At 40.3% G+C, this 25,158-nt stretch overlaps 1 protein-coding gene across 2 annotated transcripts in view; it reads left to right on the top strand.

Moving 5' to 3' along the window:
* Positions 1–25,158, top strand: part of pio (zona pellucida domain-containing protein piopio) — a 164,787-nt gene that overhangs the window by 90,463 nt on the left and 49,166 nt on the right. For both annotated transcript variants that reach the window (XM_083142505.1, XM_083142506.1), the window contains exon 3: positions 14,309–14,357. In XM_083142505.1, the coding sequence (XP_082998631.1) occupies positions 14,309–14,357 (49 nt within the window). The remainder of the gene's footprint in view (positions 1–14,308; positions 14,358–25,158) is intronic.

Below are 25,158 nucleotides of genomic sequence, written 5' to 3'. Positions count from 1 at the left end.
AGAAGGATAAGAGAAAGAAGTAGAGAAATAGAAGGAAGGAAGATAGGGAGAGACAAATATAGGAAAAAGAAGTAGAGAAATAGTGAAACGAAAATGAAAGAAAAAAGATTAAATACAGTAAAAAAGATGGAGTGAGAGAGAGCTGTAACCACCTAAGCATAACCAACAATAATATGCAGTCTACCCCTTGAGCCCCACTGCTGTGTGCTTCAGCAGAACCCTTCTTGTTCGCACCGGAGCACATGGAGGCAACCGAAACTGTTGGGAGTTCAGAGCCACAGGGCTCACCAGCCGTCGCCCCGCCCGGGAATTTTGACCTCTCCGACCTCCCAGCTCGTCTGCCGACGGTTCCCTGGAGATCCGAGCGAAACAGTGGTCTCTTCCTGTTTCCGTGTTCATGCGTGGTTCTCCATCCTTCCATTGAACCTGAGCTTCGGTGCGCGATCGCAACGAGAGATACGAACAGCTGCCTAGCTTAGGCTCCAACCGCACCCCGGCCTTCCTGCGAAATTCTCCCAGGCACTTATCATTCCGAATAAATACAATAACTGTACTTTGGCGCAGACGGAAACAGCGTGTTTGGGCTCAGAATTAGATTCTGGGTGCCTAACCTTTGGGTAGAGAACATTCTCTTCAGGCTAACCGACGTGGTGAGGTGGTACGTGTAGTGAGTAGGGCCCGAATTTTTCTGTGTGTGTTTGCCCTCCGTAATCTATTGCATGGATTAATTCTCATCTCAAAGATATTTACCAAAGCTTAAAAGTATGATGAATGACATATTATCATGTTGAAGATGGCAGTTCCAGTAAACAGTTACACCAGTGTCCGACCTCCGTGGCGGAATGGTTAGCAGAGAGCGCTCGATGCCAGGGATCCAGAGTTAGAATCCCAGCCAGATAAATTTAATCATATCATCTCTCATCATCATCGCCACGATTAGGTAAAAGTGGCAGAAAGGCACCGTAAAATAACCCAATTGAATCAATCAAGTTATACCAGTGGTTTCTTGCCCCCTGGAAACTTCCAAGCTCACCAAAGCCTATTTCCCGAGAGGTGTCTAGACACTTGACCGCTGGAAAATGGGCGGGAATGAACAAGGTATGCAATCCTACATTGAAAATTTGCAAGAAATCAAAAACAAATTTAGATTTGCATTTGACTCCCCCTAGCATATCTCAAATAAACTTATTCTTGATGATATGTGGATAGGCCGCAGTAAATTCTTGTCTTTCTTTTCCTCCACTGATATCATAAAGACTAACACAAAAAAAGGGGAGAGAAAACTACCTTCACGATATATCCTTACAACTTGTTCAATGTGCCGTTGTGTGTTGCTGGTAGCCTCCCCAAAATGTTTGGTTCATTCAAATCAACAGTTCACTCATCTATAATTGTTTTGCGTTTGAATTCGGACTAAGTTCTGTTAGTGACTTCACAATACTTTAGTTTCAGTAAAGCCGGCGTGATATATAGTGTCTTTCCCAGTCAAGCACAGACCTGTCGATCTGCGAATGGTCCATTCTAGTAGTTAAGCAAGGAACTCTTGTGGTTTAATATCCGTGTTTCATTTACAGAAAGCCTCACATGGCTAATCTGAGACAAAGAATTCTGGCTCAACCACTATTCATACAGCATTAGAATGGATAACATAGGCAGGTCTTCAGGTATTCCTTCCACGATTCGAGAGCTCTGCAGTGGCAGCAAAAGGTGTCAATTCCAGAAAAATACTGGTTCTTTTTCATCCTGACACCTGCTCTGTTGTCTAGCTTCTAGTGTGGAAGCACATCCACGTGCCAAAGCCTTGCGTGGAGCTTTCGCATTCCGTCCCAAACTTACGCTTCAACCGACGGCCATATTGGACAGCAACCGGTACACGCACGTTACTGAATATTCCACGTCGTATCACGCGCTCTCGCTGCGCGTGACGGATTGCGAACCTCGCACTTTCATCGCGCAGAACTATACGCATAAATCTCAAGTGCGTAAGTACAACGAGATGATTACATCACCTCAGAGTTTCCATTGCCAAATCACGTTCTCCTCAGTAGACATGGGAAGGCAAAAAGGGGGGGGGGGGGGAGTCGCCACAATCCCACTTCTTGGACCAGTGACAAGTATGGTTTCGTAAACAGAAGGACGAGCGTGGAATATTATCAAAGAGCCGCCGATTTATTTATGTAAGAGAATGCATTCATATCTGAATAGCATGCTTCAGAATCAATTTCCTACCACGATTCAGAGTTTTGTTATCAAGTCCACTCGAGGCTCCAATAGACTAAACGAGAATGGGCCTACAGATTCGAACAACTGAAATAAGTTCTCACCCAGAATTAGGGATGTTGGGGACAGAAACGTTTTGTTCGGGACTGGAAAAAAATCTCAATTTTCCCACTAAGTCGGGAAATTTTCTGGACGGGAATGATCGAAGTTTCCCAACAGTGTGTAAATCTCGAATTCTATTTGCATTTCTCGAATAAAAGATAACAGTTTCCAAGAAGTTTCACACACTTACAATGCAGAAAAGATCGAGTACTAACCACTTATAAACATGATCATTTGGAATTTCCCGACTACTCGGGATCCCGAAAATCGGGATATCATTTCCCGAAGTCGGGATCGGGACAGGAAATTATTTTCCCGATACCGGTACCAGTACCGATGTTTCGGGATCCTGCACACACTAACGAGACTAGAAGGCCCCAAAGTTCATTCCCAAATAACCACACACCTCAACTGGGTACATGCAAGTTCTTATTTTTCATTCTGGAGGCTCTACAATGTATCCGAGGTACATATCGTATAGCAGTTCAATTCATTTCTTATCTGATATAATAATAACACCAACAGCAAAGAACAACAACAACAAATCCAGTTTGTTGGTTCTTCATATTCTGATATGCTTGTAGTGATGTCAAGTCGAAGGTCAAAATGAAGGAAACGTTGAGATTCATGTTAACTGGATTTTACATGCAATGTTAGTAGTATATGGAAGATTGAATGTCAATGTGACAATGGAATTTCCCTCATTCTCTAAGATACCAATGAAAAAACCTGAGAAACAGAGAGAATTTTCTGTCACATATGAAGGCCAGCAGAGAGAAAATAGTTTTCCATTCACACCAGACAAACATTACGAATATTTCACACAAAATATAAGAAGCTCAAGGTATAAGAATCGTAGCAAATGCCTCAATATTAAGGCACGAAGTAATGGACACTTATGAATGAAATCCGGAAATTAAAAATACAGTACTAGATTGGTAACTGGTAGTATGATATTAGGCCCCATCAAAGCTGTATTGCACAATGTACACACAATAAAATCAGTTTAATTTTTTTGTACGTAGTCTTGTCTTTCTTTAAGAGGCAGTCAATATGACGCCTGACTGCCATAAGGGAGACCCGGGTTCGATTCCCCGGATAGATCCTTTCAGGTGGAAATTTCCCAGCATGGAAAGGCTCTGGAATTCACCCCTTAATAAATGGATGGTTACCTGGGGGAAGGGGTATGAGCGGCCAGAGCGTTGTGCCGACCGATATTGTGAATATTTGGAGCCGTACCTCCACATCGTCCCTCCCCCCCTTAATGGCATGATATTTTGGTCCTGCCTTTAAAGATTTGCGAAAATCTATCTGCAACCTTCATTTTTAACATATTTGCTGTATTTTCAGAGTATAGTTTCCATTCATCCATATTAAACTAGAATCATATAGTTTTGCTACTATCACTTTCGCTCTACAAACCTTGAAATTACTATACGTGAGCATCTTTGACTGTAAAACTACGAACATAAAGCTAATAAAAATTAAATCCATTATATATAAGAATACACTTGCGCTAATTTAGTGCTACATATAGAAGCCGAAATGTAATAAATCAGCAGAAATTTCTTCACGTCCTTAGAAGCAGAATATCACATCTACTACCAGCACGTCACAGTTATCTCAGCTTTTACTCTTTCAACAGAAAATTTTAGCCATGTTCACTCACTCATCGACGCTAAAAATTACAAGCCACTGCTAATTTTGCTAAATGTGACCATGCTTCTTTGTCAATGTTAATTTTGCTTAATAACTATGATAATAAGCCGTGCTCGTGTGCATCAGAAACTTCGTTCCTCTGTGAAATTACCACGGTTTAGGAGAGCGCCATCTTTATTGTATTGTCGGCAACAAAAGCTGGGGGTTGTACGAACTCGCATATTGGCCTTGGGAGAATGTATGTAAAAATGTAGAAAACGTCCTACAAGTGCGATTGTTGTCTGTGCAAACGTTTTTTTCTAGGTCGGCGGTGTGAAAACTGACACCACGTTCCACTTCCCTGCTTTCCTGAGGTCCCCCGTGAAGGGATACCACTTTGCAGGCAGACACGACACGAGGAGAACGGAAGTGCTACTTATGTCATTTGCTGCGTGTACTTCAGCACGGTAGTTTCCGTAAAAAGTACGCTACGCACTTGACCTTCAACAGAAATCTTATCATCTGACCTTGTAGTGAGTGTTTTCCTTTGTTATTTCAACGGAAAAGTTATGCTATTCGCAAACAAGAGACCAGGAGTGACTAATGGTATTAGCCGCCATTTTACCTGTTCCCACGGCGGTCAAAATGACCCGGAATATTAATTTTGGTGCGAATAACTCTGTTTCCATAATTTACCTGCGTGAGGCTAACTACAAACACTCAATGGTGATAATTTTTTATCGGACATCATAATTTACACAATGTGATCTCAAATTTGTGTGGAAATTAGACACAGCCTAAACATAACACGTAATATTTTATTTCAAGTCAAATGATGACTTAATCTCGCTCCTTACATATACTAATAATGGCGATGACTTTAATGACCACGCTGAGTTGATATCACTAGACATAGGACAAGTAACATCGCTAGAAGAAGAAGGGGTCAAGGGGCAGATAGCCCCGTGTCAGCCAATACACTCCCATAAGAAAAAGGCAAGAAAATCTAGATCATTAAGCGAACTTTTACCTAAATTATAAATTGTTCATGTGACATCAAAGTGTAAAATAAATGTGATTGTTCTCCACATGATATTGTCGCTTGCTTGATCACTTTTTCCTGGAGACGTTAGTTACTAAAGCATAGGCGCCGACTTAGTGGGGCAAGGCATTTTCTGCCCCCCCCCCCCAATTCCTCAAGAAGTATGTACATTATACATTTAAAAAAATATTGTTGTCACTCTTCCCCCCATATTTAAATGAAGCTGGCGTCTCTGTACTAAAGGTATGCGTAGGTTCGCCAGATGTTCCCTATTCCATATCTGTCATTATACTATGTAAAAATTTGTATTATATATTGTTTTAATATATAAAAATAATGTGTTCGTGTATAGAACCCGGATCATACAGTCCCGCTGTACTAGCAAACTAGAAACATGTCAGCTCTAGGTATGTATATTAATTTTTGTAATGTTCTGGTTGGTTACTTTCAAGTGTGTGTGAAAAAAGATTTAAAATAATGACAAAGGAAGAAGAGCGAACAAGGAACTGAATTTTCAATCTCTGCGGCATGCACTATTGAAAAAACATAAGCATGCTGTCAATTTAGATTTAACCGCACACCTAACTAAGTCCTCCCCCCAAAATTCCAGGACCGCAATATGCATCAAAAGTGTCCTCTATCGTACACATAAGTATCAGGAAGTGAAGACCAGAAGATTTAAAGCTCCGGTTGTCATCCCAGCTGCTCGCATAACCCGTTGACTTCTGTTTCGCATGATTGACTGTGTCAGGTACATATACTGCTATTATTGCGCGCCTTTTTTCTAAAGGTTAGCGGTTGCTCGAGTTAAAATAATCCGCATTAGCTCGGCATGTGAAGCAGAAGTTCGCCGGGAAAGAAAAAAAGGCAGTTAACGGTTTAACTTAAGCATCGATATGCTTAGACAGCATTAAGAGAAGAATGGAGTGCCGCCTGAACAGAACGCTCTTATGCCGAATGACACCGATCGAACGGGACATATTAATACAGTTTGTGCTAAAAACATTTTAAAGAGCATTGTTGACCTTTTGCGTTAATGCTAAGCGTTTGCAACAGGTTGGACTGGTTGGACTGTCGCTATCTTCTGCTTTTTCCCATTACTTGGATTCCTCCTCTTATTTGGTATATTCGTCCTTACCGCGTGTGACATAGTAGTGCATCTCTTACTGTTTATTTTTTAGCAGTTGCGTTTGTTCGCTGTTATACGCTTTGTTTATCGGCGTCCACCCCTCTCTATTTCCTTATATGTCTGATTCCATTCCTTTATTTTCTTATATATTCGTGTTTGTCTTTCTTCCTCTTTCCTTGTTATCCTCGTAATTACATTTCTTTCGTATCGTGTCCTTATTCTTTGTCACCTTTCGTTTTCACTTCATCATCTCCTATGTTGCCATCTTTTCCCCTTGGGTTCCTTCGATATTGTTGAATTACCTACTGGCATCCCAGGGATGTAACAGGAGAGACACTCGTTTTTTGATCCTTTTTAATATTTATTAGAACACCTTGACCATGCGGACCCGAATGTAGACTAGAAGTAGACCCCTCTCACTTACTTAATTCCTTCTCTCTTCGGCCCTGGTACCTCCTCACTTCCAGCACGCCACTATCTCCTCAACACCACCTTCTCCTCACGCCTCACGAAACGCTACTCCCCGATCAGCCACGACTTCCTCCCGGTCAATGTCTTGCAGTTTCCATTACTCAGCAATGACATTGCCCGATCGAAAGTCGCACCCGCATTCCTATCTCAAGATCTCCCTCTCTGTCTACAGTATATTCCCTCTGACTACTTTCTCTGTGCTCCATTTCTCTTGTTCTGCATGTATGTTTATCCTTTGTTCCTTGAAAGTTCTCTTTTGTTACTTTAATTGATTCTTCCGTGTACCTGTTTTCTTCTTTCATATACATGTCAAAGTAAATCTGGCAACATGGGCCTCGGTTGGCATGACAAACGGTGCTGCCATCTGTTATCGAAAAGTTACCGCAAAATCGGCTTTAGTTCCCCCTTAACATTCTTTTCTAGTTACGCACGCTTCTACTTCATATTTATGTGTTATCTTTCGGGTTTTCGTGCACCAGGCTTGTGTTTCTACATCTTGCTTTTTCCTTTGAGCAATATTAGTTTCTATATTTGATTCTTTAAAATAATTCGTGTCTGTTCCAACTCTCTCCTCCACAACGGTTTCTGTGGTTTATTTGACGGGATTTTGTCATCTTGGTTGAGCTTTATGAAGGCTGCGAAATCATTGAAGACTGGTGGGGGAGGAAGATAATAATCTACACACACAAATAAATATATAATTAAATATATATGTATAATTATTATATGATATACATATTTATAATGTTATTGAATATGAAAGTAAATTATTAAATATTTAAAAATACATTATTATTAAATACACATAAACGAATTAATTTGTTACTTTTATATTGATTGAATTTGAAATTGTGGGTGTGTCAGCACTTAGGCTATTTTACACCCGTCACATTATATTGGGTTCAGCCCTTTACCATAACTAATACAACATAACTAGGACTACAATATTCTTACTTGGGTTAAAATCTGAGGCTGTAAAGGAGCACTCAGCACACATAAGGACAAAACAGAGGGCAACACACACGGTCATACAGAGAATTATACTGGCCGTACGTTCAGACGCCAGAGCCTCGTTAGCTTGCAAAATGCAGTCCAGGGTATACTTGTTACTTTGTATATATAGCAGATATTTATAAAGTAGCAAAATGTCAATAAATTATTTGTCTTGTATTCTTGTATTACTTGTATTTTGGATATATTTTTATTGGTGTAGATCTGTTGGTGATTCCTTGAAAAAGAGAGAGAGAGAGAGAGAAAGTATTCAACACTCACAATCACACTACTTCGTGTGTGTTTAGATATTATCCTTAGTAAAGCATATTTGAAGTCAAAACGAATTGCTTATCTCTCTTGGTGATGGGGATTTTTGAGGCCAAGATTGTTGGTTGGGGAAATCCCCCCTGCCTTTCTCCCATGATTGCATACTCTGGCTGTACGCCACTGTTTGTTGCCATATTGGAAGATCCTTGCTGACTCGTCCTTGACCAGAAAAAGTATTTAGATCTCAATATCCTCCGCCAAAACTTGAACAGAGCCGTAATAATTCGTAAATATCCATGAAGCTAGAAAAACATGAATTCCGCAATGGACAAGGGTGAAATTGTAAGTCTCCACACGTTAAAGGGGTACCGTGAATATCCTTTTACTCGCATGATATTCACTTAAAACCCACAACACGTTCGCCTACACGCGTCCGTGGGAGTCGATAGGAATTGCTTCACAGGAAAGTACCAAAGCGGAGGAAAGTGACCTGGCCCCGTTAATCGTAGAAGAAACCAGTTTGATCACGTGGTGCATTGCAAGTGGGAGTCGAGGGAGTTAGTTAATTTAATAAATGCAATTCTACCATTCCTTCTATTCTAGAGAACAATTATAATTATAATTGGCAATATAATATTGCATTTGTACTTTTGTTTCTTTACTTCACTTTTGTCCAACTTTTTCTAATCGCTACGATGAGGATGAGTAATGATTAGATGACATTGAAGAAAGGTAATCGCAAGGAACATCAATGTTTAGGCCGGAATTCGAACGCGGGAATTTCGGTAGCTAGATAGAATCGATCTATTAAATAAGCATTCAAAGTTAGTGTCTCCCCGATTGCGTAGTGGTAACAACGTCGCCTTGCAATCATGGCTCAAGGGTTCGATATCCAGTGGAGAGACATCATTTTAAACCGTAGGTCCAGACCCAATTAGCCTATATGTGATAATGTGGACTTAAAAACTCAACGTAATAAAGGTGGGTTAAAAAAGGAACAGGCTACAGTAATGGAATACAAAAGTTAGTAACAGAAAGTGTAAACTGTATAAGCGCTGAATAATGGACAATAGGCTCACAAAAAATGGTATATACACATTATGAAGATAAGATGGCATTAAAAAGATGGGAAAATGCGATTGTCGATTAAAAACGCAACGAAAAATCAAATAGGTGCTAAAATTTGAAAGAGTAAAAAATATGCACAAGGAATATGTGGAATAAATACTGTAAGAACTGAAAATATAAGAAATGTAACTTTTTCTTAAAAAAAAAAGGTTATAAAATAGACAACGAAATACAAAAAAATATGCTAAAACATGAAATAGAGATTAACATTTTGGGAGATATGAACTAAAATACTGAAAATTATATTAATTGATACGAAATAATCACGGGAATATTACCGAAGTAGGGAACAGTTATTTTGATAAGGCATAAAAAGTAGCAACATGCACTAACGACGGAAAGTCAGTATGGATAAAGATAAGAAGGATGAAATTTTTCAATTCATACTAAGAAACAGTGCGTTAAAAATTATTCGGAATTGAAGAGGTACACTGAGAAAAACCCATACGAAAAGCAGAAACGCCAAAAGGTGTGAAATATCTTAAGAATCAAAATGGGTATTCATCGGAAGAAGTTGAGATGAATTTATGACAAGTCCTACTTTATAGTATTAATGCCATGGAAAAAGGAACAAACAAAAATGGCGCAATTCATGGCATCTGTTGCATTCCAGTTGGGAAGTGTAATATGAGGTAAGAAAATATTATCAATGAACGACCGCATTCGTTCGGAGCCATTTCGCTGATGCTAAATGCGAGATGTAATTGCCAACCGGTTTTCTATTATCACGCTATAATCTAAGTTCATTTCTGTTGCAAAAAGCAGAGAAACTTCCTTTTAATTTACTCGTCGCTCATCCATTAAGCAGTTAGCTTTGATTTGCGGGCTTCTTTATTCCAGGACCGGTTGAAAGTCGTTCCTTTTAACCAATGGAACGTAGATGATTCGGAAGGAAGACGAAAATATGGTACAGCAGGATCTGATAACAAATACAGTGATTCTGTTGTTGGTTGAAAATGCGGTTACTGTTGCGTATAAAACACAGCGAAGGGATTGGACTATTCAAAAAATTTCATGTTATATCGGTTATTTAGATTTGGTTTGTGTTATTCAGCGTCGCTTTTCTGCCACTTTTGGCTAATCGCGACATTGAGGATGAGTGATGATATGATGAAATTGATGAAGGTACACAAAATTCGTGGTTGGGATTCGATCCCTGGCGTTGTAGCGATATCTGCTAACCACTACGCCACGGAGTTCGGCAAATATGGTTACCATATTTTTGAAACAAATATTTGTTAAGCAAAACGTCGGCATCCCTTTGCAGATGGTTACCTAAGGCTGCATCCTGTTTTTCCATATGAATTTCTATGTGAAGCTTCACTATTACTCTATTTTTTTTTGTTGTCTACTGGACTTCCTGACGCCCTTGATGACGTATATGTATTATTTTCTACTCATGTGAACCTAAATTTTCATTGCTTTCAATATATTGATATCGTCTACATCTATAACTTCGCCATTTCTCAGGAAACAGGTGTCTCCACACCTATCCCACATTTAACCAAATGTCTTTCAACGTAAGATACATCTGCCCCCTCCACTCCCGTGGCACCTGTACGCCGAAGGCCTAGCCACAAAAGGCGACGCTCACTTTCACCGCTCCATAAGGTATGCGGGGGACCATCACTCGCTGTCATGTTTTCGAAGAGCCCCCCCTCCTCTTCCAGACACGCCTTTCTTCTGGTTTCATGGGTGTCTCGGTGTCTTTAGCTCTTCTGTCATTAGACATCAAGGAGTATAAAGGATGTAAGGGTCCAAACATTTCGTCACGTGAATTAGTCATCGATCATTCTTTGATTCGTTGTTTCTTGGTTGTTGAATAGGTACCTGGACTCGACACCAAGCTGAAAATATTTTCTTTCCAGTTAGTTTTGCCACCCGGATCGTGTCCTATTTTACTACTATAACTAGGAACAGTTAATCAGAACCAAGAGTGTCGTTTAATCCGGGTGATACGCTACGTGATTGTCAACGTACACAGCATGTAATATCTACTTTGATGTTTGATCACCACCCACTTTGTAAAGTCGATCAGCATATAGATTAATCACTGGAGCAGTATCTAAGTAGCGTGTGCGACGGAAGCAGTCGATTGATTGATTGTTTGATGAGTATGGTGATGATATGATGAAGTGGCAATCACAAATAACAACCATCCCCAGGCAGGGATTCGAACCCGGAACTCCTGGCGTCGTGGCGCGCTGTGAGAACCACTGCGCCACTGAGGTCTGCACTAACAGTTGAGTAAAGATTTCTTACGTAGTTCAGTGGGCTAGTATCCACATTGCCATACAGGAACCAAGCGTAACGAAATGTTTGCACTGACACCGCCCTGGCTATCTTACTGCAATGAAAGAAATTTATTGTACGTTAGGGCGTTCGGGTTACTGAGGGAAGTCGTGTCTCTTGGCCGATACGTAGGCCGAGGGATGCAGCAGCTGCTATCTGATTAGGCTTGAGTTAACATTACTTCATAACAAAAGACCAACTAGTTTTCCTTCATAAATAGTCACATTGAAACTCCACTCGCCATGTTACAGCAGGATTTCTAAGTCCCCTCAAGCAAAAAACGACCGAGGAAGCAAATATTCAACCTAAAACCAAGTAGAACCAATGCTTTAGCAAATATGACCAATTTGGAACATGCGAAGAATATTCAACGACATTACCCAAAGTGAAAACAGTTCTCCGACTTCAATACTGAACTGAGCAATTGAATTTAATTGCAATTGAGCAATGATCTGCAGTCCTTGTTGCTCCATTGCCTTTCACGGTCTGCAATTACTGCATGATTCTTCAAAACAGGCGAGACCTTCTGTACCTGATACAAGAATGCCTGGTCGAGTCCTCTCGCTCCAGGAATACCTGTGATTTATGATCAACTTCTGCGACAGGATGTTTTCTCGGATATGCTACGCATAAAACAACGCCCTTAAATCTCCCATCCAGACACCCATGACATTCTGTTCTCTTTTAATACAAAGGATTCGTACCAACACAGAGAGACGCTAGTTCAAACATCTGCAGATTTGGTTGGTTTACCATCTTCTCCATATACAGCGAGTACATCCATTTCCTCTACGACGCCAGAGGTCCCGGGTTCGAATCTCGGCGTGGGCATTGATGTTTCTGAGTGTCCATTCATCAATTTCATCATATCATCACTCATCCCCATCTTCGTAAATCAGCCAAAAGCACAAAAGCGAAGTAAAATAAAGCAAATCAATCAATACCTTGATGTTGTTTGCCGGTGTAGGTTATATCTTGGCGCCGTTCAACACCGACAAACTATCACAGCTCGTAGAGAACATCAAGGCGAACAACTTTTCTGAATAACATTTTGGTCGCTGAGGCCTTGTTTCGAGCCCGTGAAAAACGGCAGCTTTATTCTGAATGTATGCAACCACATGGCACAAATATACGGTTGCCACTGACATTTCCTTTCTCTGCTTGACAACATGCTAATGTTGATGTTTATTCCACGATGGACAAACACATATGGACGACACAGAGGATTATACTGACTGCATCCAGACGCCAGAGCCTCGGATACCATGCTAAAAGCGACAGTATCCTATATTTTCCTGGAGTAACGAGTCAATATTCGGGGTCATGTTTTTTTCAGGTTTCTATTATTAAGTAAGTTTAATTAAATATTAAATATATTTCCCCTAGCATACGTTAAAGCTGTTGTGTAATTTTTGCGCTTTTTCTTCCTTGGGAGAGAAAGGTTTGGATAATATTCGACAAGAGATTTATCGAAATTTGTAACTTCCGCTGTAAAAATATTTAGTTTCTTATGTAATGTTCCTTATTCTTGCTTCCTGCTATCAATTATATAAATTTACATATAAAAACTTGTAATTACGTAATTTGAAATAATTCCGTGACATATATGGGTGAAAGCAGCATTTAAATAAAATGCACGACGATAAAATTGTTAGTAAAAGGGCGTCAAATAGTGAGCCACGTATCTACTGAGGTTAAGATCGTATTTCCATATTGGCTCAGACTTAATCAGAATTAAATAAACCTTTGGATTGATGAAAAAATGGTTTCTAAATATGTAAATATGAAAAAGATTCATATTTATCCAGATATTCCTGGGCATGACAATAATGAATAATAGCAAAAAGAAATTAATTACCCACACGCACATTGCAAGTTATTTATTTCGCCTTCATTTCAATATTGAGTAATACTCTTGGTACACTTAGAGAGCTTTCAGACCGAAGCGACACGTGTCGCTTGGAAGCGAATCCTCAGTAATCAATGGAACCTTTCAAACCAAAGCGACACGATAAGTTGTACGTGTCACTCGAACTAGGCCGTTTCTATAATAATCTACATCGTGTCGCCTAGGTCTGTTCGAGCATTGGCCGTGAATGTTTTGCGTCGTGTCGCTTCGAACTGAAATGTTCCTTATTTCTTATTCTTATTTGTTTGTACTTACACTTGAAATTTTATACCGTTTCACTCTTAATTTTTCTCGCGTTTAATACTTTTCACACTTATTCCATAAGCTGGAAAAATAAGGGCGAGAATTTCGAAGTTAGGTGAAGAGAGATACCGTAGTTCACTTTCAAAAACACTCACCAGGTGTCTACAGTTACATTCAATAAGCAACACAAAGTTGTGCGGAAAACATTCTTGTTATTCCAAGTGGTCTCGGGTCCATTGAGTAAAGTCGCCCCTGGCCGCAGGCTAGAATGTCTATGTTAGAAACTGTTGTGTTCCGACTGCTTTCAACTGCCTTGGAGAACGTGACCGACAAGAGCTTTGCCCATTGAACCGAGCCATGATTGTCTGCGGCAGTCTCTGGTGCCAGGGTGCGACAGGACCAAGCGGCTGCAGATGTAAACAGCACCAAAGGATATTTTGACTTCCGCCATGTCTTCCAACAGCGGTGCCAATCAACACCGCAATATGTGGGCGTTGCGAAACAATAACTTCATTGCGAATTCAGCAGATACCCAGAAGGAAGCCATTGAACCGCTCAGGCAACAAACAAATGCTTCCACATCATCCAGGCGGTGACTTGCGCAATAACTGAACACGATGACATAACCAGAGACAAGGCGATATGTCCGTTCCAGGATGGAGTTGTTACTTAGATGACCATCACAAGTTTCTGTGTACAGACTTGAGCAACTTACTTATTATAGATTGTAGCTCATTCCTTAGAATTATGCAGTATTCGCCATTCATGCAATGCACTGAACGTAGTTGTATTAACTAAATATTAAGTATAAACATAACTACTTGAATATTCGCACACATTTGCATAACAATTTCTGTTTTCTTTTTAATTGCAGATAGCAACACTGGTCGGCAGCGGTACCTGCGCTCAAATACCATCATCAAGTAAGTCTCAATTTACTTCTTACTACAATTGTTCATGTTTGTGAATACATACTACACCCACTACACCCCACTGTGCGAATTAAGTTTTTTTCTTTGGGGGGATGTGAATTCAGTGGCGTATTTGTGATTTCATATTGTCAGGTAGTTTTTTTGGGGGTAAGCAAATTAGTATGTACAGTATGTTAACAGTCGGTGAACTCAACTATTAGCTTGCTCTTCCAAGTACCTAACCTAGGTCATAAAATCTTATGATAACATTTACCCATAATTTAGAAGCATTAAGTATATTTACATTCTAAGAAAACCCACATTCATAGACATAAAGAGCTATAGAACTAGTAACATCGAAAATTTGATCGAATTTCTATTGCCAAGTTCAAACTTAATGCTCCTATGCTTTAACATGGAGACAAATGAAGATGCTTTACATAAACTTTCCTAGCTGTGGGATACCATCTCATCGCATCCGCTACCACTTCTAGAACTGACTACACCTTACATGTCTACAGTGGTGAAATGCACTGAGGAATATGGAATGTGCTTTGGAATTAAGTATAAATTAAGTGCAGTATGTACAAAGGTAAAATCTGGCTTTCATGACACTAACTTGGTAGAGTCGTAATGTTCGAGATTAAATGAGAATAGTTAGACACACTGTGTCTATTTAATTGTCATGCGTTTTAAGTAAAGGTACCTCATGATGTAATAAGATCAGCAATCTGATTGGAGTAAAGGCTAAACTGAGAAAGTATCTGGAATGAAGTAAATATACAACCTCAAACCGAATCAGCATATGATATGACACCAAGTGGCTCACATTAAATAAATGTTCCGCTATTTCTAAAAATAACTTTAGGGCAATGAGTTCTAGCAAGTAATTGTACCAGATGATAAAAATGCCACATGAAGATGAAAATTAAGCTAAATACAGTAAGTGCTCCAAACAAAGTTCGCATGTTAAGTTGACAAACTAAGTAAATATTTGAAGTGGATAATTTCCAAGTATATACAGTAAAACAGGACAACAACTTTTAATGTTATCTTCCTCAATATTGATGAAACATTTGACAAGGAACGTGACATCAACGAAGCTCGGCTTAAACTTGTTCAAGCGTTTAGAACAACCCACAGCTCATCTTGCATGACGACTTGAGAACCTAACATTACACGTTACCAACACTTCAAGGACAAGCAGATGTTTGAAGCTCTTTATTCGCCTCAGTGGCAACACTGAATACCACATGTACGACAACTTCCGGTTCAGAATTTAACAGCAAATTCACACAAGATTGCAAGAAAGAAGTACATGTATTGTCATATTCCGCATGCTTCATAGTTTATAAGGACGCACATTACGAAGTTACACAACTTCCTGGTTGAGTTGTGGATCTTTTAATGACTCGTATCAAAGTAGGGAAGTATACTCCATGTTAATTTTAGACACGGCCCAGGAGAAGAATTAAACGCAAGGAACTGAAGTAATCTATCAACAATAGTTGAAGTATCTTACATAAAATCAATGTAACATTGAAATCCGCCAAACTTCCAAATCCATGCATTTCCGTTGTTGTTTACCAACAACCCCAAGCTTTTCCGTTCTTGCGCTTTATTATGCTCAGATTATTAATATATTCTGGGATTAAAGAATTTGCCAAATCGTAAATGAACGTTCAAACACTGTCTCATATATATATATTTATATATATATATAAAAAATGTTACTAACTCCTGTTAACCTGTTCAACTTTCTCCCTCCAATACGGTCATGCATGCAGTGCACGTCTCGTATGGATCTCCGTGCCTACTAGTTGGACTTTGATACATTGTATTTGCTTGTTCTGCAGTGCTCGAAGTGGAAATTCCTAGCTATACCCTGTACCAGCCAACTGACCAGGCGAACGAGAACAAGTCTCTGTGCAAGAAGTGACGCAAGACGGCTCCACCAATGAACAGTGAGAGAAACGGAATTGCGTAATGACGACTGGAGTTACCCGCTTTCCCTGCTTTACTCTGTCAGCGTTGCTAACTTTTGAAACCTATAGTACCGCACGCACATGCAAACGGACCGTATTTTTGTCTCCAGGTCCATACGCTTGGTTTAAGAATTTCTTAGGGAAATATTAGGGATAAAACAGCAAGTGCAAATTTTGACAAGCCGTAGATTTAGCTTACGGAGTAAGGTCTGGGCCGTACGTCCGTACATGCTATGACATTTCTGTACATGTATGGTAATGACCATACGGTTGGCAACGATGCGCTTTCACCACTAAATTTTCCTCCTTCTCCTCTGCCGCTATGCGCGGCCCCGCTCTACAGTTAGCTGGGACAGGGTATAGGAGAATGCTAAGTAGAGTTTGAGGAAAGGTTGGGAAGGGGGGGGGGGGCGCGTATACAATTTTATATGCTTGCTGAAAATTTTCTTAACTGGGACGATAGAATCCCACTTTGAGCATTGATGTTCTGTCGCATGTCTCATTATTTGTCGCGAACTAAATAGGTAGAAAAGCAACATAAATAAATAGAATTACACAGTAACTGTTGCTCAGCTTGATCACCATGATAAGTTTTAGATGAGTTACGGGTCTATTTCAGTTATTCTTATCCCACTGTAGGTACAGCCTTTACAAACCTGTTAGGTAAACATTGTAAATGTGAGTTCACTTTTACCATTTTATGGACGCAATGACATTTTCTGTGCGAGAGTGAGCTTTTGAACAAAATAACCAAGGAACTCCACAGCGTGCGGAGTGGAGATTGTATGAAGCATGAACTTAGACTTTAGGAAGAAGTTACTTTGGAAATATGGTTATGGTTAAGAAGGTGAAATGGATAGCTAAAGAGAGGAATTAAACTGTGCTGGAAAGGGTTAGGGGGGAAAAGCACCACCGAAGGTGATCAGGAAGGCGAAGAAAAGTAAGTGCTTGAGACACTGGCTGAGAAGGGGCTGCCAGATACAAGATGTTGATTGATTGATTGATTTGTTGTTTTAAGTCCACTTTATGCACAGTAAGGCTAATCGGGACTGGACCTACAGTTTAAAGTGGGATCCGAACCACTTGTGCCTCCACCGGGTATCGAACCCGGGACCCCTTGATTACAAGGCAACAACGCTACCACTGCGCCATCGGGGAGGCCGAGATACAAGATGTGTCGGAAGCAATGGTCAACAGGGAAAGTGTCCGGAAAGTAGATATCAACTGGTAGATGATATATTAAAATAAGTGGATGATGTATTAAAAGAAAATGCTGAAGGTCTGTCCGTTGGACTGAAACAATGAATGAAAAAAACCTGCCCACATATTATGTGTATTCATGTGAGGAAAAATTACCATGTAAAGATTCCCCACTAAAAGGAGAGATAGCTTCGTTCTGCACTCAACCAACCAGTTAATTGATGGATATTACGTAAAGGATCTTCATAACAGGTTGTACCCTCGTGGAACTGATGCGCAGAGTATTGTTGCCGTCTTTAAAACGTTTGTAATCCCCTTTGGCAGAAGCGGCCCAAGGCTACCCTTCCCCCATTCACATGTAAACGTAGCCTAGCGAATCCCACCGTTGCCGTCAGCATGTCGGTACACGAAGAATTGAGGTCAGAATCGAAAATCGAGGCCAACCTTCACTGTCACTGCTGCGTCTGCAGATTCTGAGAGTGCATGGAGCCAAGTCTCCGTCGCAGCTGTTCATCCAGGTAACCTTGTTTCGGGAGCGACGCGATTATTAGCGATTGTTTCGTAGTCGTAAACCCCGCGACGCTTTGGTGGTTTTAACGAGCGGGGAGGAAAATGTTACGGAAATAGCTTTCAGTGATTTCAACGCTCGGGTGGAGCAGCATCGAGCAAGAAAGTCTCTCTGCCTCCTTTAGGTATGGTATCGTATGGTACAACTTTTTAGAATAAGACGACAGCAAGACCTGATACTTCGAAGCTTGTCGAGATCAGACCCTCCAAAACTTGTCGAGATCAGACCCTCCAAAACTTGTCGAGACCAGATCCTCCAAAACTTGTCGAGACCAGACCCTCCAAAACTTGTCGAGACCAGACCCTCCAAAACTTGTCGAGACCAAACTCTCCAAAACTTGTCAAGACCAGGCCATCCGACGAATGTCGAGACCAGACGCTCCAAAACTTGTCGAGACCAGACCCTCCAAAACTTGTCGAGACCAGACCCTCCAAAACTTGTCAAGACAAGGCCATCCGAGGAATGTCGAGACTAGACCCTTCAAAACTTGTCGAGACCAGACCCTCCAAAACTTGTCGAGACCAGACCCTCCAAAACTTGTCGAGACCAGACCCTCCAAAACTTGTCGAGACCAGACTTTCCAAAACTTGCCATCCGAGGAATGTCGAGACTAGACCCTCCTACACTTGTCAAGACCAGACCCTCTAAAACGTGTCAAGACCAGACCCTCCGATGCTTGTCGAGACCTGACTTCGAGGCTTGTGGAAACCAGATCCTCCGAGGATTGTCAAGACCAGACCCTCCAAAACTTGTCGAGACGAGACTCTCCAAAACTTTCCAAGACCAGACTCTCCAAAACGTTTCGAGACGAGACTCTCCAAAACTTGTCAAGACCAGACCCTCCAAAACTTATCAAGACCAGACCCTCCAAAACTTGTCAACCAGACCCTCCGTGGAATGTCGAGACGAGACCCACCGAGGCTTATCGAGACCAGAGCCTTGCAGGTTCATCGAGACGATACTGAGAGGAGACAAACATATGTAAAAACAGAAGTGGACAGATATCTAGACATCAGCAAGAACAAACCACGCGAAAATTCACTTGCATTCTGTTGACGGAATTCTAAACAGATGTAGTTTTTCAAAATTTGGAATGTCACAGTGGTTTTTTTTTCGAAAAGAGAGGAATGTCCGACAACTGCTGGATCCTAAAGGTCCAATGCAGCCATAATTGGAGCCTTTCGGATGGTTCTATATCCAATCTAGGCCTTATCGTTCATGGAAACTGCCATCCAGAAGAATTCTCATAAACAGAAGACTTCACATAAACATAAGAATATCTTGGTCTGAAAAGAAGACAGCAATGTAAAGGGAGGACAAACCAAATTTCGCCCACCATGATTCTCCAGAGACTTCTCCCATTAGACTTCAGCTTTCCAATTGGTACTTTCCTAAACAAACACACCATATGTTAACAACATATCAACCGAATTAATTTTAAATACGCGATCCTTTTCTAGGTTAAATGGTACATAAAAAAGTTAAATTTCAAGAATAGATTCTCAGCATTGTTCAGGTCCTCCAAACAATTACATGCAAATCTTGAGGGAATATACCCACGGCCACCATTGAAGCCTTAAATGTGTTCGAAAAGTATCACGGTCCATAATTAATGAACAGCGTTCGCCGAGCAGTATTAACAAAAGAGAAAGTCACAAGAGCTTACAAGGTCATGAATTATACAATACGTAACTCGACGCTTACCTAACAAGACAATCTTGTATCTGTCTGGGGTTTTGTCTTCCTAGTCTACATGCATAAACAGCACATTGTGTTTGAATGTGATTTCAACTGGCCATTTCAATTACGTTTGTCAGAGTTTGCATGCAAGATGTGTTTCAAGATGGAAGTATCTGGGGCAGTAGACGCTTACTGTAGAGACTTCTCTGGCACGGGTGCAAAGACAATAGCAGGTACATTATCCATCACTAAAATATCATTCCGTTTTTTGCTTTTTATCCTGTGTGTTATTTAGGAAAGAAATGTAATGGGTAATTTCCCTGGTATTCTATTTGCAGTCGACTTCACACGCAGAACCGATTGGTTGACTTCGTTTATTTTACTTCGGTTTTCTGCAACTTTTGGCTAATCGCGACGATATTTAAAGGCTTTTCCCATGGTAACGCTGAGCATTATCAGTAGGTACAATCACTGGCAATAAAATTAAGACACTTAGATCCTGAATTACTCACTTCTCTGCAAATCGTTCTGTGTGTTGCCTAACTCTACGGCGAAAAATTGATTTGAATAGAACATTTTTCAATGGAAAGTTTTGTCACCGCCATACAGTTAGGCAACACACACAACGCCTTTCAGGAAAGTGAATATTTCAGGATCAAGGTGTCCCATTTTTATTGTCAGTGACTGTACCTGCGAATGTCATTTTGAGAAAAGGAGTGTGATTGTATTACGTGATGGTCGCAGCTATATAATTGAAAAACACTATCAACAAAATTTTATGTCTATCCACGGATTTGGAAGGCTAAAAAATGACCGAAGATAACAATTATGTATTAACAAGACCAGCTGCTTAAGTGTCACTGTTGAGCAAGAAATCCCTTGAAGCAAAAATCTCCGTCGAGCAGTCTGAAGGCTGGGTGGAAAGTCGGAAGCCCGAACCTATAATTCAAAACAATCGATAAGGCTGAAGACTGGACGAAAATAAGCTCTTTTCTTAACATGGAAGACGTGGTTCCCGTTGATACCTCTTCGATCAACACATGGCGAAAATATTATCGGGTATCGGCGACCAGGGGTCAACGATCCGTAATTAAGACCCATCCTCCGAGCATCGCAGGACACGGAAGACTCCGATTGTTTCCTGAAACGTGACCTGCGTGCTGAACACTTCCTTCGAGGGACTCATTGTTGGCTCGACATTGACCTATAGAGGACTTCCAATAGGCAATGATTATGCATATACGTCGACGGGGGTTTACCAGCTATTGTTGCCGCATCTTTAACATTCCGGCGCTGTTCACGGAGCGTGCGTAATCGGTAATGATTGCAGCTCTGCTGTCACGATGGACAATTACTAGCCGACATTAGTGTCGCTAACTCTGAGGAGTGCAACAGGGCCTGTTTACCCCCTGCGACTCTTTTGTGTGTCCGCGGTGAGTTTCGAGCTAGTCTATTGACGTTATCGGTTACCGGTGAGCGATTTTCAGAAGGGTACACTACGATCGAGAGCAATACGCGACTGCAGTACTCTGAGAAGCATGTATTAGCAAGCAAATTGTCCATACCTATGCTCATTTACTTTCTCTTACGTCATAATGCAAGTTTTAAGTAATGGAACTGCACTGATGTCTTGCTTCTCCAATTCTTGAAACTTGCATTGCGTGAAACAATGTGAAGAAAATGGTAAAAGATAATTAGAATCGCACCATACTCCAAGGTCCAAACTTTTTCAGGACTGGATTCGAAGCCAGAATGTTCTTCGTGGGGTTAGGAAAAATGTCTTGCATTTCTTGATTGTAGCAATCATCAAGACTACAAAAGATCAGCGCCCTCTTTCGATCAGCAGCATGTCAACTTCTTCAGTAAACAAGTAAAAATAGGTAAATAAATGGTGCTTTGGTCCTTAATACTCACTTTTTGTATGGTGCTTAGGAGTACCTCTGTCTTCTCAGTATTTTCATTACTGCAAAATAGCTAAGTTGCTTTCCACAGATCGAATCAATAACCTTGGTATTCCTTGAATCTGCAACCATTGTTAACAGCCGTACGGTAATTTCATGACCTATGCGGATATAAGGTCCTGACTTTAGAACATATGTTAGAAGTACGATTCTGGAATACTTTTGTACTGTCATTTTCTTCTTTACGTCGCTTTTTTCCTCTTTAAAATCACAACGATGAGGATGAATGATGATTGGATGAAATTAATGACGATAAACTGACAAAGGTCACTCACCCATTCCCACACCGGGACTCGAACCTGGAACCTTTGGTGGCGAGATTGTGAATCGATCAATTAACGCGATTGGTCAACAGACTGATCAATACAAGATAAAGGTAAAGAAATCCCCACTAATGATGTTCTTTAATCAACAAGGAAAACAAGAAAATGAAAATAAGAAGCATACTTGAATAGAGGCATTCCCAAGGCTAAGGAACAAACTCCGGTTCCTAGACACAAAAGCAAACAGCAGCAATCGAAAAAGTTCACATCAGGATGTATGCAAGAGTGCTACATGGCTCGTCCCAATCTATTTATGATTTTTCTGTTATTTGTCACAATTCTGTATGATTTAGTGTTTTGGCTTCCATTTTCCAATATGGCGGATGAAGATTCAGTCGCTATTTCCTAGGACATCGCTGCCAAATGTTATATCATTGCTTAGTTTTCCTTTATTTTGCTTAATTTGTCTACACCAATATTAAAAAGAGTCTAATCGATGGCATAGTGGTAACGTCGTCACTTTGCAATCAAGAGGTCCCGGTTGCCTTACCCGATAGAAGTTCATGGCACAGTGATTCGGATGCCACTTTAAACTGTAGGTGCGGTCACGATTAGCCTATGTATGCCAAAATCAAATTGAACTAATATTAAAGAATAGGCAGAAAGTGATCTGTAAGGCCTCTATTGCATCATTGTTGAGTTTGTGTTGCACATCAAAGTTGTTTTGGAAGAACAGTTTAAAATGTTGAAAAAAAGTTGTTTTCAGTGCACCGTTGTTCGGTTGTTGGTTAGAATTATGGTTAAACGAAAAGCTAAAACAAGTTCTGTTAGATTCGAACAAAACTTGTGGTGTGTTTGACCTAAGAGGAGATTACAAAGGATCAAACACACCACAAGTAGTTCCCGCAACATGTTTTGGGAACATGATTAGCATTCACATGAAGCAACTAAGCGCAAACGCTTTAGTTTCAAGGCCAACTGCGCTTGGATAATACCTTTTTCCAAATGCACACTGTATTTTTGTGGATTTGTCTTTTACAAGCGGATAATGTCTTTTCTGTACCGAGCGGTATTAAATTTCATTCCAAGAGTGTGCAAAGGGTAACAGATTTGCATCAAGATGTCATTGCAGAAATGTTAAGCTTTCATCAAAATGCCATTGTATCGTGGATAAATCTGTTTCCATAAATCAGTACGCGAATCGAAGTGAAAGGACACGTATAAGCTTCATAAGTTTGTAAATTATGTTTTGACAGGAATGGTAGCGAGAACAAGTTATATGCAAGGATAGGATAATCGGGACTGGACCTACAGTTTAAAGTGGGATCCCTTGATTACAAGCCGACGATGTTCCAACTATACGCTATCGGGTAGGCCTTGATATTGACAACGAAGCAGCCCTGTTAAAAAAATATCGAGACAGGAAAGCAATCAGACCCTTCGAGGCGAGACTGAAAAAGAGAAAGACCACTGTAAAATCGAGAGGAGACGGTCAATAAACAAAGACATGATACTTGAAAAATACTCACATCAAAGTTGCTTTACTGTAAGACTTATGGAGACATTCAAATCAGATGTTCATTTGCTACTTGTAATGACCGGACATTACATTGTAGTTGTATGCTGTTTAGTTGAAATATTGTGTTTGTTCGTTTTTAAATGTGTCAAATATTTAAGATGTCACAGGCAACTAGTGGTCAAATAGACTAACCTAAATATGTCAACCTGGCAACATGTATGGAATGAGAGATTCATGAACAAGCTAACATAGCAACAAGATAACTGTGATATAAAAATATCTAGAACAATGTGTAAAAGTGAAATAATCATACATTATTTACAAAATCGTGTCGTATCACTCTGATGAATCCATTGACATTATACAGCGAGTGAGAACTGATTTGGTAAAAGGTACAGGAGCATTGGCCAAAGTCGACAGTTCTTTGTTGACAGGGTTATATCAAACAATGCAATGGAATGATGTGTGTATTTAAGTTTCTAAATTGTTATTAAGTGCATTCACGACGATTAAAGCTTTTTTATTAAAGTAAAACAGGATGTTTTTGTTTAGCACGACTGGTGATTACCAGAGTCTTTTGCTAACGACATGAGGAGCGAATGATAAATTCCGAAACAGACTCAAAGCTACGTAACACACACATCTCCCTTTCATTCCCCTTATAAAAATTTGTTATTGATGGTTTTCATATTTTTCAGTATCAAGAGTTATATTGTACATTGCGAAATTTGATGCACATTTTGCCACTTATTACTGAACAGACATCTTCGAATTAATAATATATTTATGAATTCTCCTTTAAGCGTTTACGAAGGTGCCATTTATTCCCAGAAGGTAAACGACTTTGGTGGAATCTTCGAGATGGCCTTATGTTTCCCTCGATTTTCCGCATCGAATTCCATGCAGTCGATAATACGCGCACTGTCTTCCACTCTGGAGGCTCCAGGAGCTATTATTATCCTCCAGAGCCAGGCAGACGGCCGAATCCTCCGTTACCTTCCCGGCAACAATATGACTTCGCGATCGTGCGGAATAAATTAGACGCGGTACTTATTATGTGGTTGTGGGACTGGAGGCAGTTGGACCTTCTTGTTGGGCACAGTGTTCTGGAAGGTCAATACCATGGCCTTGGTCAGATCTTCCACAATGGCTCTTTCCTTTCGTCGAATTATGCACCGTGATGGACAATTTGCAATGCAGCAGACTTCTGCACGAGGTTGCACTTTTGGTATTCTTCGGCAGCCTTCCTAAGATCATTGCAAATGAGAGAGTGGTAGTAATTTGCGAAGCCTTTTTTCAAAGTTTTTGAATTGTAAGTGTTCGACAACAACTTTGAGCTATTGCAATATGCTTTTCCCACTGATATTCAGTGATGGTAATTCGAGGGGAAATTTCCCTGCGCGTGGGAAATGTTTAAGAAATTTCAGTAACGCCAATGATGGGAAATACTTACAGGCAGGCAAAATGTGCATAAAACTGTAAAGATAATTTCTTTCAGTCGTTAGCCATTTATTACTCTTTCTTAGGAAGCGAACTGCAAAATAATTTCCAAATGTTCCTCATTGAGATTTGTTGATATTTACTCCTTGGCACCTTCTGAAAAATGATAACTTTTGGAATACATAATCAAATGCCAC

Source organism: Lepisma saccharinum, chromosome 21 (assembly GCF_977018435.1).
Source record: "Lepisma saccharinum chromosome 21, izLepSacc3.1, whole genome shotgun sequence".
NCBI lineage: Eukaryota > Metazoa > Arthropoda > Insecta > Zygentoma > Lepismatidae > Lepisma > Lepisma saccharinum.
The sequence above is the reverse complement of the archived record's forward strand: the minus strand, read 5'-3'. Positions and strand labels throughout refer to the sequence as shown.